Source organism: Felis catus, chromosome A1 (genome assembly GCF_018350175.1).
Source record: "Felis catus isolate Fca126 chromosome A1, F.catus_Fca126_mat1.0, whole genome shotgun sequence".
NCBI classification, from domain to species: Eukaryota; Metazoa; Chordata; class Mammalia; order Carnivora; family Felidae; genus Felis; species Felis catus.
In genome coordinates this window covers 196,151,506-196,169,547 of record NC_058368.1, presented here as the reverse complement: position 1 = coordinate 196,169,547, position 18,042 = coordinate 196,151,506, and the positions used below count along the sequence as shown (strand labels likewise).

Sequence of the window (18,042 nt, the reverse complement as noted above, 5' to 3'; positions counted from 1 at the left end):
CACTCCTCAACAAATTAAACAGGGTTTCCATATGAGCCAGTAACTCTGCTCCTAGACCTGGCACAAGAGAAATGAAAGCACAGCCCCACACAAAAACCCGCACACAAATGTTCTTAGCACCATTGTTCTTCATACCCCTAAAGTGAAAACAACCCAAATGTCCATCACCTGATGAGTGAATAAAATGTGGCACAGCCACACAATAGAATATTATTTAGCCAGAAAGAGGAGGTAATATATCGACAGAACTGGTTTTTTTTTTTTTCCAGAAACAGTGAAGTACTGATTCATGCCACTAAGTGTTTGAATTTGGAAAACATCATGCTAAATGAAATAAACCAGACACAAAAGGCTACATGCTGTATGATCTATTTCTGTGAAATGTCTGGATTTCCATAGAGAGAGAAATCCATAGAGAGAGAAAGTAGATCAGTGGTCGCCGGGGGCTGGGTGGGGAGGGGAGGATAGAGAACGATTGCTAATGGGTAGGAGGTTTCCTTTTGGGTGATGAATATATTCTAGAATTAGATAGTGGTGATGGTTACACGACTTTGTGGATATATGGAAAACCACTGAGTTGTACAATTTTAAAAGCTTGAATACTGTGTTATGTGAATTATAGCTCCATTTAAAAAAAGATTTCTTGGTAATGATGGCTCGAACACACATATAGCTTCACTTCCTCTCTCAAATGACATTTTTTTAATTTAAACTATAAGGACAAGGAGGACAGAAGAGAAAGCAGCAGCAGAATTTTGGAAGCTGGAGAGCATATACACTAGAGGTAACTCCTGTAGCAGATCCAGAAAGCTAAATCCTAAACCTGCAGCTAGAAAAGCTGACAAGCCACCTATTTACATGGCAGATGCAAATCTGCTCAGGAACTGGGATATTAGGCAACTGGGTAGGAGTAACGGTGGGGCTAAGAAGAGGAGGATTGGTTGGAAGTCTGCTTACCAAACAGTTGGATACCCACTTCCTTTCCTGCCATAAGTTCCTCCTCCCTCTCTCAGGGAAGACTGGAAGTTTATCCTCTGGCACAGCATAGGACACGGGCTGGTACTAAAGCTAAGAGTCCCAGCCTTCTCCCCACTCCCGGTTCCCCAAATGCCAGAAGGCAGGTCTGTCCCTCCAGGCAGTACATGAGAAGATCCTTCTTTGGGGAACATGACCATCCCAGGAGAGATGACCTAAAAATTCTGACATTGGGGGTTCCTCAGTGAAACGGATAATGCTATAGGGGAGCTCTCAGTGGATAAGCCCTACTCATGGATCACAGCTTCTACTTGGTTTTTTAGATAATCAAGGGTTATAGAATATCTGAAGAAAGCCTCTAACATAAAAGAGAATGAACAAAACAAATAACCAAACCCCCAAAAAGCACCACGGAGGAACAAAATGGCCATGATTAGCATCAGAGACATAAAATATGATACTATACCCATGAACAAGAATAGATGCCCTTAGAAGAAAAACACAGCTGAAAAAAAAGAAAAAGAAGAAGAAAAACACAGCTATCGAAGATTAAAAGCACAAGGGCAGATATTAAACAATTGGTAGATGGAAGATAAAGGTTTTTTTTTCGTTTCTCAGAAAGATAAATTTCCCACAAAGACAAAAAGAAAAACTGGAAAGAAAAGAAAAGAGAATTAAAGACCAGTTTGGGAAGCCCAACAGCCAAATATCAGAGTTCCAGAAATAGAGAACAGAGAAAATCAAGGGGAAGAAATCATCAGTGAAATAAGTCAGTACAATTTCCAGAATTCAAGGGCATAAATTTCCAAACTGAAAGGGCCCAGGGAAGACCAAGGAAAAAGCATGAAAATAGTCTCAAACCAAGGCACATTACGGCGAGGCTTCAGAAAGATAGAGACAAAGAAAAGATTCCGCAAATTCCAAATTTCCAAAAAGGAAAAAACAAAACATATACAAAACACCAGGAATCACAATGTCTTTGCACTTCTTAACAGCAACCCTGCAGACCAGAAGATAATGGAGCAATGTCCTCAAAATTCTACGGGAAAGTTATTTCCACCCTGGCATCTTCACTGAGCCAAATTATCAAATATGTGAGGGTGTCATGAAGATATTCTCAGACATTCAAGATCTCAAAATTTTTCCTTTCTCAGAAAGCTTCAGGAAGGTATGCTCCACCAAAATGAAGGCGTTCACTAAAAATACAAGGAGACCTGAGACACAGGAAACTGAAATTCCACTTGTGAGACAGAATAGGGATCCCCAAGAGGGTGGTGCACAGAAATTCTAGGAGTAAAATGAAAAATCTACATTGGATCAGGCCCAAAGGCTCTGAAAGACATCTCAATGTGACAAAATTGATACATATCTGATATGTCTGATAGATAGATGATATGTACTGAGAGGCAATTTAGGTAGTTTTTGGAGAGTATAAAATTAAATTATGATAATTTCACTGAAAATTAAGTAAGTGAAGGAACACTCATACACTGTTGGTGGGACGCAAACTGGTGCAGCCACTCTGGAAAACACTATGGAGGTTCCTCAAAAAGTTAAAAATAGAAGTACCTCATGATCCGGTAATTGCACTACTGGATATTTACCCCCAAAATGCAAAAACACTAATTCAAAGGGATACAGCACCCCTATGTTTATTGCAGTATTATTTACAACAGCCAAATTATGGAAGCAGCCTAAGTGTCCATCAACAGATGAACCGATAAAGAAGATGTGGCACATAAACACAATGGAATATTATTCAGTCATTAAAGAGAATGAAATCTTGCCATTTGCAACAACATGGATAGAAGCAGAGAGTAGAATCTTAAGCAAAATGTCAGAGAAAGACATATATCGTATGATTTCACTTATATGTGGAATTTAAGAAACAAGAAAACAAGGGAAAATAAAAAAGAGAGAGAAAGACAAACCAAGAAACAGATTCTTAACTGTAGAGAACTGATGGTTACTGGAGGGGAGGTGGGTGGAGGGATGGGTAAAAAAGGTGATGGGGGAATTAAAGAACACACTTATCATGATGAGCCCTGAGTAATGTACACCTGAAACTAATATAACACTGTATGTTAACTGTACTGGAATTAAAATTAAAAATTTAAAAAAACAACAAAAAAGAAGGGCTGTTGGGTGGCTCAGTCCATTGAGCAACCCACTCTTGATTTCAGCTCAGGTAATGATTCCAGGGTTGTGGAAGCAAGCCCTAAGTCGGGCTCACGCTGAATGTGGAGACTGCTTAAGATTCTCTCTCCCTCTGCCCCTCCCTGACTCCTGCTCTCTCTCTCTCTCAAAAATAATAATAATAATAATAATAATAATAAAATTTAAATAAAAAATTTTAAAAAGGGGTGCCTCGGTGATTCAGTCAGTTGAGTAACCAACTTTTGGTTTCGGCTCAAGTCATGATCTCAAGGTTCATGGGTTTGAACCCCACATGGGTCTCCGTGCTGATGGTCCGGAGCCTGCTTGGGATTTTCTCTCTCTCCCTTTCTCTCTGTGCCTCCCCTGCTCATATGCACATTCTCTCTCTCTCACAAAATAAATAAATAACCTTAAAAAATTTTTGAATAAAAAATAAAAGAAAACAGGGGCACCTGAGTGGCTCAGTCAGTTAAGCAGCCGACTCTTGATTTCAGCTCAGATCATGATCTCGTGGTCATGGGATTGAGCCCCAAGTCAAGCTCCATACTAGATGTGGAGCCTGCTTAAGATTCTCTCTCCCTGTCTCTCTACCCGTCCCCTGCTCACATGCTCTCGAAAGAAAGAAAGAAAGAAAGAAAGAAAGAAAGAAAGAAAGAAAGAAAGAAAGAAAGAAAGAAAGAAAGAAAGAAAGAAAGAAAGAAAGAAAGAAAGAAAGAAATTAAGCAAATGAAAAACCAAGACAACTATTAAGTCTTGGGAAAACAGAAGTTATATATGAAATCAATAATAATCCTAGTATACTATGTAACTCAACTTGAATGTCATACACATTGTCATAATATGGTAAACATTGAATGCTGATCATAAATGACCAAACATATAATAGAGGTATAAGGGAGGAGGAAAGGACAAGAAAGAGTGACATAGAAGGACAGAAGAGGAAAGAGGGCCAAATCCTCATCTTCCACTGTGAAAAACCAACCAGATAATGTTTAAAATTGAAAAATCAGGAAGTAAAATCAGAAGTTATTTAGAAATACAGAGACAGATACCAAAAGAATCAGCTAAAAAAGTTTAAGTGTATAAAGAGGAAGATGAGGAAATGCTATTTTTCACAGTAAGCCTTACAGAAGTATTTGATTCTTTGAATATGTAAATTTTTGTAACTTTGATACAAAGGAAAACTAAATTTAAAAATAATGAAAAAAGGGGCACCTGGGTGGCTCAGCCGGTTGAAGCCTCCGACTTCAGCTCAGGTCATGATCTCGCGGTTTGTGGGTTTGAGCCCCATGTCGGGCTCTGTGCTGACAGCTCCGAGCCTGGAGCCTGCTTCAATTCTGTGTCTCCCTCTCTCTCTGCCCCTCCCCTGCTTGCACCCTGTCTCTCTTTCTCTCAAAAATAAATAAACATTAAAAAAATTTTTTTTTAAATAATGAAAAAATACATCAAAGTCAATTGATTGTAAGCTGACTGTGAAAACAAAATGGCAGGCCAAAACCTTTTCCTTGTGAAGCAACTTTAGGCTAAGGCCAAAAATGACCCCAAAAGTCAACCTGCTCTTGTGTGCAGGAGACTGGAGACTAATTCCAGCCAGGAGGGTGGACCCCAAGACTGAGTTTCTCCAGGGTGGGTGGGAGAGGGCTCTAGGCCCCACTGCCTACTGAAGGAGCCCTATGCCACCCCTCTCCCTGCATTGGGAAGGAGACAAAGTGGTGAGGAGCAGGAAGACTTGGTATCTAACACATCCTTAAGGTTAAGGCAGGATTCAACGACCCCGTTGTTCAGATGGGGAAAGTCTGGCTCAGAAAGGGGAAAGGAACTGGCCCAAGGCCATACAGCGAGGTCACAAAATGCTGGGTCTGGCCCCTGCAGTTAAACAAAAGAGCCAGTCTGCGGCAGACTTCCTGTATTCACGTCCAAGTTCTAGTAGTTGGATCACAGGGCAGAGAAAACGAAAATACAAGGTAGGTGTGTTGGAGACATCAAGAGAAACCAACGAAATGTTCAAAGACTACTGGGATTTGTCAGAAGGATCCAGGATCCAAATGGAATGGGCAGCTGTCAGTGAAACATGGGACATTTCCAGAATCAATTAGAATGATTTACCTGCTCTTTAGAAGAAACTATAGTTCAATCCCAGGTGATAAAGAAAAATTCTTCTTAAAAAAAATTTTTTTTAATCTTTATTTTTGAGAGACAGAGACAGAGTGTGAACGGGGAGGGGCAGAGAGAGAGGGAGACGCAGAATCTGAAGCAGGCACCAGGCTCTGAGCTCTCAGCACAGAGCCCAGTGCGGGGCTCAAACTCACGAAATGCAAGTTCATGACCTGAGCCGAAGTCAGATGCTTAACAGACTGAGCCACATAATGCTCCCAATATTCTTCTTTTTTTTCAAATATTTATTTTGAGAGAGAGAGACAGAGTGTGTGAGCCAGGGAGGAGCAGAGAAAGAAGGAGACAGAGGATCAGAAGTGAGCTCTGTGCTGACAGCAGAGAACCCAACGCAGGCTGGAACTCACAGAACGTTGAGATCATGACCTGAGCTGAAGTTGGACGTTCAACCAACTGAGCCACCCAGGCGCCTCAAAGAAAAATTCTTCTTTACAGAAGAATACAAGAAAACCAACGTAAAAGAAAAGACAGAATTAGAAAATCACCTTTTAATAACCCCCAGTGCAATAGCTGGTTCAGGTAAGGGCCACCAATGGATGCCAAAGCCATGAGATGAAAGGTTGGAGAAGGAAAGGATATCATGCACTGAAGCAGCATCCCAAAGGTCCTCACTGGTTGCAAAGAGGGGAAGGCACTTTACGAGGGTGTAATCCTGCTATCAGCACCAAGTGATCAAACTTAGCATCACCAATGGTGGGACAGCCTGACAACAGGTTTCCTAATGGGATAGAACACTGAGCATCAGCTGGGAAATAGCTTTGCTAAAACATCATTAACCTGAATCTACCGTTTTTTTTTTTTTTATAAGTTTATTTATTTAAGAGAGAGATTAGGGCGCCTGGGTGGCGCAGTCGGTTGAGCGTCCGACTTCAGCCAGGTCACGATCTCTCGGTCCGTGAGTTCAAGCCCCGCGTCAGGCTTTGGGCTGATGGCTCAGAGCCTGGAGCCTGTTTCCGATTCTGTGTCTCCCTCTCTCTCTGCCCCTCCCCCGTTCATGCTCTGTCTCTCTCTGTCCCAAAAATAAATAAACGTTTTTAAAAAAAAAAAAAAAGAGAGAGAGAGAGAGAACTGGGGAGGTGCCGAGAGGTGGGGGGGAGAGAATCCCAGGCAGGCCCCATGCTATCAGCATGGAGTCTGACACAGGGCTCAAACCCACAAACCGTGAGATCAAGACCTGAGCCGAAACCAATAGCTGGATGCCTAACCAACTGAGCCACTCAGGCATTCCAACCTGAATCTCCCTTTAGACCTAAGTTTCAGTTTACAGTAATTAGAAGAATAGAAGAACAAGTGAAATGACACCAGAAGGAAAAAGACAAATCCAAGGACAGTCCACAAGACAATGATTGTTACCATCAAAGAGTCAATGCCATGAGAAAGTGTGTGTGTGGAGAGGGTTCTATATTTTAAAAGATTTAAGAAATAAAAAAGAAAAAGAAATGTAGGGACACCTAGCTGGCTCAATCAAGGGAGCATGTAACTCTTGACCTCAGGGTTGTGAGTTCGAACCCCACGTTGGGTATAGAGATTACTTAAAAATAAAATCTTTAGGGGTGCCTGGGTGGCTCAGTCGGTTAAGCATCTGACTTCAGCTCAGGTCACGATCTCACAGTCTGTGAGTTTGAGCCCCACGTCAGGCTCTGTGCTGACAGCTCAGAGCCTGGAGCCTGTTTCAGACTCTGTGTCTCCCTCTCTCTCTGCCCCTCCCCCACTCTCATTCTGTCTCTTAAAAAGAAGGAAACATTAAAAATCAAAATCTTTAAAAAAATAAAAGATTTACAAAATTTAATAACCAGGTGCAATTTATAAATCTTGGCAAGATTCTGGTTTGGAAAAAAAAAGCTACAAAAGATATTTTTGAGAGGCCGAGGAAATGTGAATCTGGATTGAATATTAGAGGATATTTCAAAATTGTTACTGCTTGTCTTAGCAATAAGTGTGAAAGTGGAATTTTTGGCTGTTAAGTGATTATGTTTTCAGGAGCTGAAGACTGAATGAAATACTTGGAGGTGACATGACTTGATGTTTGCAACTTATTTTCAAATGGTTCAGAAAAAAAGATACAGATAGATAATAGGTAAAATTAACAACGGTTGATCATAGATGGTGGGTATAGGAATGATAAACTTTTCTGTATGTTTAAAACTTTGCATAATAAATGGTTGGCGGAATGGTTTTCAAAGCCTACACAGGAACCCTCTTGGGTACTAAGAAGACACTATGTTGCCATCACTGTTACCTTGACACTTGTGGGGGCAGCGGGCTCCTTTACAGCACAGGCACATGTGCATCGTAATCTTTATTGGACTTTCTCAGTAACTATTCAAAAGGTTTTTTGGGGTTTTTTTATAGGAAAAAATTCCAGCTCTACCACTTACTAGATGGGTGATTTTATGCCAATTACTTAACTCCCTTTTGCCTCAGTTTCCTCAAATGGGCATGCTAATAGAACCTATCTTATTGGGTTGCTGGGAGAATTGAAGGAGTCAACACACACATGCCTGCCATAGAGACTAAGTGTGCAGAATTTAGGTAGTTCGGTGATATGATTTCCCTGCAAACTTGCCACGTCTGAATTAGGGACCCTGCCTGTGTACAGAGATTTGGAGCCACTCAAGGAAAGGGAGCAGCAGGTATGTTTGTCTGACCATGTGTATCCTCCCACCAGGGAACTTCCTGGGAGTCTCGAGGTGTACCCTTCAAGCTAGTCAGTTGAAATGCCTGCTCTCCCTTGGTGCGGACACTCTAGGCTCCAGAGGTGTGAGTTCCTGCCAGTTCATTTGGGTGAGCCAGGAGGTGGACTCTCTCAGGACTTCAGGCCCATCCTGTTCTCCTCCTCAGTCCCCAAGTCTCTGAGAGGGCGGAGCCGCCCCAGGTAGCAGGCCGGCAATGCGTATCCAGCCCTGCCCACCACCCCGCATGGCCTGGCCATTCTTTTGGTGGGAGGTCTCCAAGGACTCTGGTACACTTGGGCTGTGAACACAGAGCCAGGAAAGGGGCCCTTTGTGGGGAAGGAACAGGTCTGGGCTCCAGTCCCACATCTGCTATACCTGCCCCAGGCAAGTTACTTACTTCACTTCTTCCATTCACTCATTCAACACTTATTTATTGCACATCTTCTTGGTGCCAGGCACCGTCTTGGGTACTTGGGCTACATCAACGAACAAAGCAGACAACCATCTCTGCCCTTATGGAATTTACATTCTAGTGGGAGATAAGCAAGTAAACTATACTGTTTGTTAGAGAGAGATGAGCAAGCTGGGCAAAAGGGAAGGTATTGCTGGGGCAGGTGGATAGGGGTAGGGTGCAGTACTTTATAGGGTGTTGGAATGCGCCTCACTGGCAAGGCCAGATTTGAACCTAGGCTTGAAGGTGAGGTTGTCTACTACGCCCACGTCTGGGGGAAAAGTGTCCTCAGCAAAAGAAAGCCAGAGAAAAGGTCCCATGGTGGGGATGTGCTTGGCATGGTTGAGGAATGGCAAGGAGGCTAGTGTGGCTGGAGTGGAGCCTCTGAGATGGAGAGCAAGTGCACGAGGTCAGTGATGTCTGGTGCCAGGCCCTCTTCATGGTCTGGTGTGGCCATCTTCATGACTTTGACTTTTACTCTGAGTGAAATCAGGAGCCATGGGAAGCCTTTGAACAGAGGAATGCTGTTATGATTGTGTTTGGCTTTTTTTTTTTTAAAGAATGCTTTGTTTTAATGTTTATTTTTGAGAGACAGACAGAGAGAGAGAGAGAGAGAGAGAGAGAGGAAAGGAGGGAAGGAGGGAGAAGGCAAACAGAGACACAGAATCCGAAGTAGACCCCAGGCTCTGAGCTGTCAGCATAGAGCCCAACATGGGGTGTGAACCCATGAACCATGAGATCATGGCCTGAGCCAAAGCCGGATGTTTAATCAACCCAGCCACCCAGGTGCCCCTCTGATTGTGTTTTAAAAGGGTGGCTTGGGCTGCTGCTTTGAGAATCTCATTGGACTGCTGTGAAGGTCTAAGGAGAGCCTGGATGGAAAACACTTTGTAACAAAAAGCCCTGAATACAGTACAACGCTCTGGGGAAAAGAGACTAGCTGTTCTGCTTCTTCCCATCTTATCCAAGAGACAATCGAGTAAGGAAAGGATTTGACTTGCCCAAGGTCAGATGCTCTACAATCAATTTAGCATCTGGAACTCCCGGACTCTTCTCCCAGGTGCCATCTGGCAGGCAGGTAAATAGCTTTTGGACTTGTGGTCTCAGTGAGTGCATCTGAACAGGACCGACTGAGTGGTTCTCCCCCATGATTCGTTCATCCAGCAAATATGTATTAAGCACAAGTTCTCCACCCGGCATTAGGATACAGGGGCAATCGAAGACACCTGGTGAGGGCTGAGCCCCAGTCTTTGATGGAGCAGGAGTCAGATATCAGTCAGAGGTCAGAGACCAGGCCAGCAGTGGCTGGGGGTAAGCTTAGGGGTCGGGGGTCAGTCCATGGCTGGAATCAGCATGAGGTTGGAGGCAGAGACCAGTCAGGAGGCTGTGGTAAAAAGCCAAGCTGGAGAGGCAAGGCCTGGTGGAGTCTGTGGCTGGGAGCATGAGGAAAGGGAACGAAGAGTAAAAACGTCAGGAGGAAAGTCCACAGGACTTGGGGGAGACTGGATATGAAGAAAGGGGTGGGATCAAGATGCTGCTGAGCATTCCTACTTGGGTGACAGAGATGATGTCATTCACAGAAACAGGAAGTCCTTAGCACATCTGAGGAACAGAAAGAAACGCCATACGTCTGAGCATAGTGAGCAAGGGGGGGTGCGGTTTCGAATATTGTTGCCGAGACGGGCAGGGGCCAGATCATGCAGACTTGGGTCTTAGTGGGTAGTATTCCAAAACAATGGGAAGCTAGCAGAGGGTGTCAGGCAGTGAGGGACTGTGCTTGGTTGATGTTTTAAAATCATGTGTGGCATACAGATTTCAGGGGGGCAGGAGTGGGAGCCTGGAGACCAGTTAGGATGAAGTAGCTTAGGCGAGAGATGGTGTTTTCCGGTGGTGGTGGAGACAGGGAGAAGTGGATGGATTCCATAGCTGTTTTGAAGGGAGAGATGTCAGGTGTGGGCATGAGATCAAAGGCAGTGCCTGGGTTTGGGGTGTACAATGGATGGTGCCATTCATCAAGATGGGGAAGATGGGAGAGCACATTCTGGGATAGGCAGACTCCAGAGTTCGGCTCTGGCTATATTCTGTGTGACACCCACATGTAGACATCAGGTAGATGGTTGAAGGTACCACACTGACACTTAAAAAAAGTGAACATGGACATTTGTAAATGGTTAACTCGCAGATGGTATTTAAAGCCATGGGACTAGGGCTGAGCCCTGGGGACCCTCAACATTTAGAGACTGGATGGAGGAGCAGCCCTGACCAGTGCGGAGAAGTCATCAGGGAGGAGAAGGAAAACCAGGAGAGGGTGCACTCATAGACACCAATAAGGAAGTGGGGGGGGGGAGGGTTTACTGCGCCCGATGCTGCTCAGAGAACCAGGCGGAGAAGCACCCCATGGGCTCGACCACGTGGGGGCCACGGGAGATGGAGACAAGAGCAGGTCGGCAAATTGGGTCAGGAGGTGAATGGGAGGGGAGGAAGTGATACTAGCATGAAAGGGGGGGGCAGGGAGTTGGGGGCCAGCAGCTGGAAGAGGACTCAGGTCACGGCTCTCGAGCATGTTTTGCGGATGGGAAAGATGAGGGAAGGGGGCAGGGGCTTAATGGTGCTGAGGAGGAGGGGCCTGCCCAGCTCCTGCGCGGGGCGTCCTGAGGTGCTTCTGCACAAGCTGCCCCTCCAAGAAAGGCCGCTCTGCCATCCAGCCTCCTCCAAGCGCCTCCCCTCCACGGCCTTTCTTCTTCTCCTCCTCACCACCCGGACCTCCTGCCTCAGCACGGCAGCTCATTCCCCCAGTGCTGCCACCACCAGCACCATCCACTGGATTTGAGCTAAGTGAAACTTCCGGAAGTATACCAAGGCCTTTGTTCCTGGCTTTCATTCCCTCCTAGGGTCTCACCTCTTTGAGTGCAACCTATTCCCACATGGTTGCTCACTGTATTGTCACAACAGCCCTGCGAGCCTCAGGGGGATTTAGGAGATGTACAAGTACAACTAAGCGCGCGGCTAGTAAGTGGCGAAGCTGGGACTTGAACACACGTCTAGGCTGTCTGCAGAGCCCATTCTAACTACCGTCCCATGCTGCCTCCACAGACCTCTCACGCCTTTTGGCCAGTCTTGGTGAAGGCGATGCCTCCTGTACTCCTGTTCCCATGGGATGGGTTTGAAAGGCAGACGGGATTCTTTCCCCATCTGTGTTTCAGGGGGGCAATTTCTACAATTACTCTCCAGACAAGCTAAGTACCAGTTCACCAGGCTTCTGTCCTGCCCAGGAATGACCCTTTCTGAACATTTCCTCACATCCCTGAGAATCTGTTTGCATGCCTTCAGAGACAGCGTATTACTACATCCACAAGCAGCCTGTTCTAGGCAGGAGGATAGCAGAGCAATGCAAAAACGGACTCCGACCCCAGATGCTTCGGCTGAATCTCAACTAGTATCCTGTGCCTCAGTTTCTTCATCTGCAAAATGGTAATGATAGAAGTGCCTACTTCCTAGTGTGATTACGAGGATTAATCAGATGCTACATTTAAATGGCCTGGGAAGTACATCGTTAATTTCACTTATGAGCATCATCATCATGTTTCCTGAGGGCAAGCTACAACTCACTTTACTGCAACCTCCACTCGTCAGGCCCTTGGAATTCTACCCTCTTCTTCATTCACCTGCAGTTTAATCCTGTTGTTCTGCAGTCCTCAATTTTTATTTTCTCCTGACGCCAGGTTTGGTTCTTTGGGTGTTTTTTTTTTTTCGTAAGCTCAGTTATTTATCACGCAAACGTGATTTTCCTAAGACCATGATTTCTCCTTGACAGAGTCACTGGTTGTTTGCCAGGCAAGCGCAACAGTACCAAGCACATAACTAGGCTTGGAGAATGACAGCTTAAGGCCTCACCTCCTACCCTCACAAGCCCACTTGTCGGCTCCCAGGCTTTTGCGCTCCCTGGATTTGGAACCCTGTGAGCAGGCCCACGTGACTGCATATCTACCATCGGGGCAAGATTATGTCATGACGGAGAGCCCAGATTCTGGAGACAGAGCCAAGTTCAAATCCAGACTCTTCTGCTTACTTGCAACATGTCATCTTGGCCAAGACACTCAGTGTTCCTGAGCCTCAGTTTCTTCATCTGCAAAAATGAGATGATACTACCCTTGTTTACTTTATCAGGTGCTATGAGGATTAAGATAATGTATATAAAACGCTCAGCACAGTTCTTACCTCAATAAACATTTGCCATGAATATTCTAGGGCTATGCCATCTAATAGAGCAGTCACTAGCTCTCTATATGTGGCAGTTGAAGCCTTAAACATGGCTAGTCTGAACTGAGATGTGCTGTTAAGCACAGAATACACATTGGATTTCAAAGACTTAGTATAAGAAAAGAATGTAAAATCCTTTGATAACTTTTTATATTGTTTATATGTTGAAATGAAAACATTTTGGATATATTGTATTAAATAAAATATATAATTAATGTTATTTTTTCTATTAATAGGTCTTCTAGAAAATTTGGAATTACATGTGGCTCAGTTTTGTCACATTATATTTCTTTTGGACAGTACTACGATGGTGGGGCTTCTGTCATTTCGGGTGGGCGATGGTGGGGGTGGTTGTATTTTTTTTTGTTTTCCAGTGTGGCAGGGGGGAACAGTATAAGTGGTTTTGAGGTACTCGAATTTTAGTGGCTGTATCTGTCTCTTATAGATGGTATTTGAGCTGCAAAGGCTCTTTCGAGATTAAGTTGGCCAATCTTCTCTCTCTAAAGATGGGGGAACTGAGGCCTACCCAGAGGCCCATGGGATATGCCTAGGGCCAGAGAATTAATGATAGCAGAACTCAAATCAGAACCCAGATACCTTCCCCATCCCAGCAAGCGGCTTCAGGTCAGAATAATGCTGCCACCTGGTGGTCACCCATAGATGAGCGTCACAAGCCAGGGCGGCAGCTAGGCTCCTTCAGGAGCAGGACTCAGCTGCCATCTACCTCCCTGTCCTCTGCAGAAGCTAGAACAGGAAGGACCCTCCTCCAACCTCCTTCCAGTCTGACTGCACAGAGCCCCAGCTTGCCAGGGGTATGAAAGTGTAGTGATTAAGGGCACTATCTGTGATTACAGACAAGTGAAGGATTAAATCCCAACTCTACTCCTCCTAGCTATGAGGCCCTGCAAAAGCCACTTATCTCTGATCCTTGGTTTCCCCATACATAAAATGTGGGTAATAATAGAGCTTGCCTCAAAGTTATTAAATTTGAGTCAACAAATATCTACAAAGCACCACCACTTATGCACTGTTCCTGGTACTGGGATATAGCAGTGAACCTAAAAAGACAAGCCCATGGTTCTCAGTGTGCCCTTTAGACCACTGAGAGCAGCAGCACCTGAAAACTTGCTAGAAATGCAAATCTTCAGGCCTCCATCCCAGATCTACTGATTCTGAATCTGACAAATGCTCAAGGTTGAGAACCACTAGACTTGGACACGTAGATTATATATCAGGTGGGGTTAAGTGATATGAATATGGCAAATAAATGGCTAAATATCTTGAGAATAATGGCCGGGGGCGGGGGTTAGGTGGGGAACACTAATTGATCTGTGAGGGTCAGGGAGAGCCTACCTGATAAGGTGACAAGTTCCAGCAGACATCTGAAAGCAATTATCTAGAGGAAAGGTTAGAAGGATATGCCGTTTCCCCTTCAAAACACATCCTATATTTATAATAAGTCCTGGAGATAGAAGACAGGTGACTATAGTTATTAAAAAAAAAAAAAAGACTTCCTGCAAACTGCATACATTCTACTTATGTCCTATTGGCCACAACTTAGTCAGATGGACCACACCTAACCACCTGAGGAGTCTTTATTCTGATAAACCATATATCCAGCTAAAAACTGAGAGTCCTATTTACAACAGAAAATGAAGAAAAAGCATTTTGGTGAACAATGGTTTCTGCCATACTAAGAGATTCTGATGTAACCAGCCCTTGGGAGTCTGGTTTATACTTGTATGCCTCCAATGATGGGGGATCCCTATCTCGTGAAAATTTCATCCCCTCTTTGAGCAGCTCTTTCAGAAAACTCTTTGATAACTCAAGTCTACCTCTCTGTAATTCCTACCACCGGGGGACTACGCGGAACAAGACTGCTTGCTCCCTCTTCCCCAAGGGAGAATTTACCTATTTTAAGTCCCCTACACATCTTCTCTTTGAACCACCTAAGGTCAATGGCTTCCCCCCTTGGGAAGGGTTTTCCTGATCCGGCATTAAGAGATTAAAAATGACCTTGACAGTAACCTCATGGATGACAGGGAGCCACATCATCACCCAGGTCCGTGAAGATGAAGTGGAAGTGTAGTGCTCTACCTCAAGCAGAATGTGAAGGAAGCCAAGCAGGAATTGGAGTTCCAGTCTCATTGGACTTTTGTATTTCTTCAGGTTTGTTTTGTAGTTCAGAAATTCTTCCTTCTGTTGGCTCTAATCTGCCATTGAACCCATCCACTGAGTATTTAATTTCAATAACTGTATGTATTTTTCTTTGGTTCCTTTTCGAAGACATCTGATTATATCTTGCCTACTTTTTTATTCCATTATTTCTTTAAGCATTTCATATGTAGTTATCTTATTTTTTTTAAATATATTTTAATGTTTATTTTTGAGAGAGACAGAGATAGAATGCGAGTGGTTAGGGGCAGGAAGAGAGGGAGACACAGAATCAGAAACAGGCTCCAGGCTGTCGACACAGAGCCCAACACGGGGCTCGAAGTCACGAGGCTTGAGATCATGACCTGAGCCAAAGTCGGATGCTCAACCGACTGAGCCACCCAAGCGCCCCTGTAGTTATTTTTTTATTTCAGAGAGAGTGTGAGCTGGGGAGAGGGGCAGAGGGAGATAATCTTTTTTTTTTTTTTAATTTTTTTTTCAACGTTTATTTATTTTTGGGACAGAGAGAGACAGAGCATGAATGGGGGAGGGGCAGAGAGAGAGGGAGACACAGAATCGGAAACAGGCCCCAGGCTCCGAGCCATCAGCCCAGAGCCTGATGCGGGGCTCGAACTCCCGGACCGCGAGATCGTGACCTGGCTGAAGTCGGACGCTTAACCGACTGCGCCACCCAGGCGCCCAGAGGGAGATAATCTTAAACAGACTCCACAATCAGTGCAGAGCCTGATGGGAGGATCAATCCCACCACCCCAGGATTATGACCTGAGCCGATATCAAGAGTCGGAATGCACAACCAACTGAACCAACCACCCAAGTGCCCTGTTAGATAGTTTTACATTTTGATAATTTTAATATGAACTCTTTGGGGGTATAGAAATCTTGTTTCTGTTTGGGGTGCTTATTTTCATGTGTTCGTATCTTTTTTGGGAGTGGAGGGAGCAGGAGTCATATTTGGTTGAACCTAATCTGTGAGAAACCACTGGGCTTCAATTGTGCTTCTGTCCAGAGGAGCTTTTGCTTTTTACCAAGAGCCCTGACACAGTCCTACTTAGGAGTTATTAGCCCAGAAATCTGAGGATTTCTGGCTTATTGTGAAGGTCAAGCTCAGCTCCCTCACCGTGGGGCCGAGGATAGGGAGAGGGGCAGTCTAAACTTAACTTCCTGGCACTGACTTGGTATTTGCCTTAAGAGCTACCCCAACTTTCTTTGCTGACAGCCATTCCCCAATCCATTTCAACTTGATGCACTTTTCTTTCGTTTCTTGAACGGCCCTGAGGATTTTTTTTAAATTTTTAAAAATTATTTTAAGTAGGTTCCACACCCAGTGTGGAGCCCAACACAGGGCTTGAGCTCATGACCCTGAGATCCGAGTCGAGCTGACATGGAGAGTTGGCCCCTTAACCCACTGAGCTACCCAGGTGCTCCTCCTTTATTTCTTTGAAGTCCAGGAATGCATGTTTGTTTTAATTTATCAAGGATCTAGAAATAGAAATGCTTTTTTAAACTATCTAGTTTGCAGAATCTATCTAGTCTACAGTAGGGGAAAGCCCATTCACCTATTCAGTGATTCATTCGACAAGCCATTATGGCGCCCATACTTATCCAAAAGCTGGGGCTGAGGGCTGGGTGGGAGGCACTGGACAAGACCCACTTTCCCTTCTCAGAGCTCACACATTAGTGGGGAAAATAGGCTAGAATGCAGGGGGACAGTGGTGGCACATGGGAAGTGGGGGGTGCAGTGGGAATTCAATAGAGAGCGCCTCGAGGGGCAACCAGGAAAGTAACTCTGAGAGAGGGATGAAGAATGGATTCTAACAGATGAGAAGACAGAGAGGTGACATGGGGGAGAGTAGATGCTGAAGAAGCCAAGGTGGGAGGGGATGTGAGCAGAAGACCGAAGGCACAGAGAATTGGAAAAGCAAAAGGACTAGGTTTGGCTTGGGCAGAGTGAGAGCGTCAAGTATGGGCAGGACCAGGTAACAAAGCATGTGGTCTAGGGCTAGGCATGGAGGCTTGTTTAGTAGACTCACAAGAGCTCAGGTCAGAGAAAGGAGCCAGGAGGGCAGGAGGGACCATTTCTCGGGGCCTGGCTGGGGCTGCGGCTGCAGCCCACGACATCAGGCTCACCTGCCAAGGCTGTGCTCCCGTGGTTCGTGGTCTCAGGAGGGCAACAGCTCCTCCAGTCCTGCCTTGCGTGTCTGTGGCCGACAGACTGCTGTTTCAACCTAAGCTGTGCAAACTGGCTCTCCTTGCAAACAAAACCCTGAGAGAACAGCTTTCAAAGACCTGGCTGACTGCATCTCTGGTTACCAGGAAACAACAGTACAAGTTGCAAAGTCCCATCACAGGAAATAAAAAGAATGCTCTAGCAACCGCCAGCATTTTTCCACCAGGATTCCAGCCAGCTGTCATTCAGGCTCCTTGGCATAAAAACTGAACAAGCTTAAGAATAGTGGTAGCTTCTTCAGAGCCAGGCACTGTGCTAAACACTTTAATCTTACTTAATTCTTATGATACCCTAAGAGGCAGCCATTATCACAGGAAGTTTCACTAAATGGTCAAGCGGTTAAGTAATTTGCCTAAAGTTAGTCTGAAGCTGGGAACTAGGTATTTTCGTCCAGGCATGTTCACTTCTTGAGGGTCTGTACACATCCTGCCTTAGCAATGAGGCTGCCGGTAAGGAAGTACCGTTTTTTCCCCCTAACACTTTTAATTTTGGAATAATTTTAGATTTACCAGAAAGTTGCAAGGATCGTATGACTTTTCTACATACCACTCATCCAACTTTTTCCCCTCATGTTAACATCTTACATCACCACAAAATATTTGTCAAAATTAAGAAATTAATTGAACTTCAGGCCTTACTCGTATTTTACCAGTTTTCACGCTAACGTCCTTTCCGGTTCAGGATCCAATGGTGCATTAGTTAGGTCTAATCTCCTTTGGTCTTCTATCCTTGTTTTTCATCACTTTTGACTCAAGCACTGGCATTCTGCAGAATGTCCTCTAATTGGGTTACGGGTTTCTTAAGAGTATCAGAGTTCAAGTGCTCTCATCATCTTGCGTCTAGAGTATTGTTGACCATTGAACAGCATAGGTTTGAACTGCGTGGACAATTCACGTGGATTTTTTCAATAAATACGCATAGAACTGTCTTCTCTCTTCCTTATAATGTTC

At 44.7% G+C, this 18,042-nt stretch overlaps 1 protein-coding gene across 2 annotated transcripts in view; it reads right to left on the bottom strand.

Annotated features, from left to right (window-relative positions):
• Positions 1 to 17,746, bottom strand: part of CD74 (CD74 molecule) — a 30,511-nt gene extending 12,765 nt beyond the window's left edge. For both annotated transcript variants that reach the window (XM_003981485.6, XM_006927989.5), the window contains exon 1: positions 17,731 to 17,746. In XM_003981485.6, coding sequence (XP_003981534.4) covers position 17,731 — 1 coding nt within the window. In that variant the 5' untranslated portion in view covers positions 17,732 to 17,746. The remainder of the gene's footprint in view (positions 1 to 17,730) is intronic.
• Positions 17,747 to 18,042: the final 296 nt, after the last annotated feature.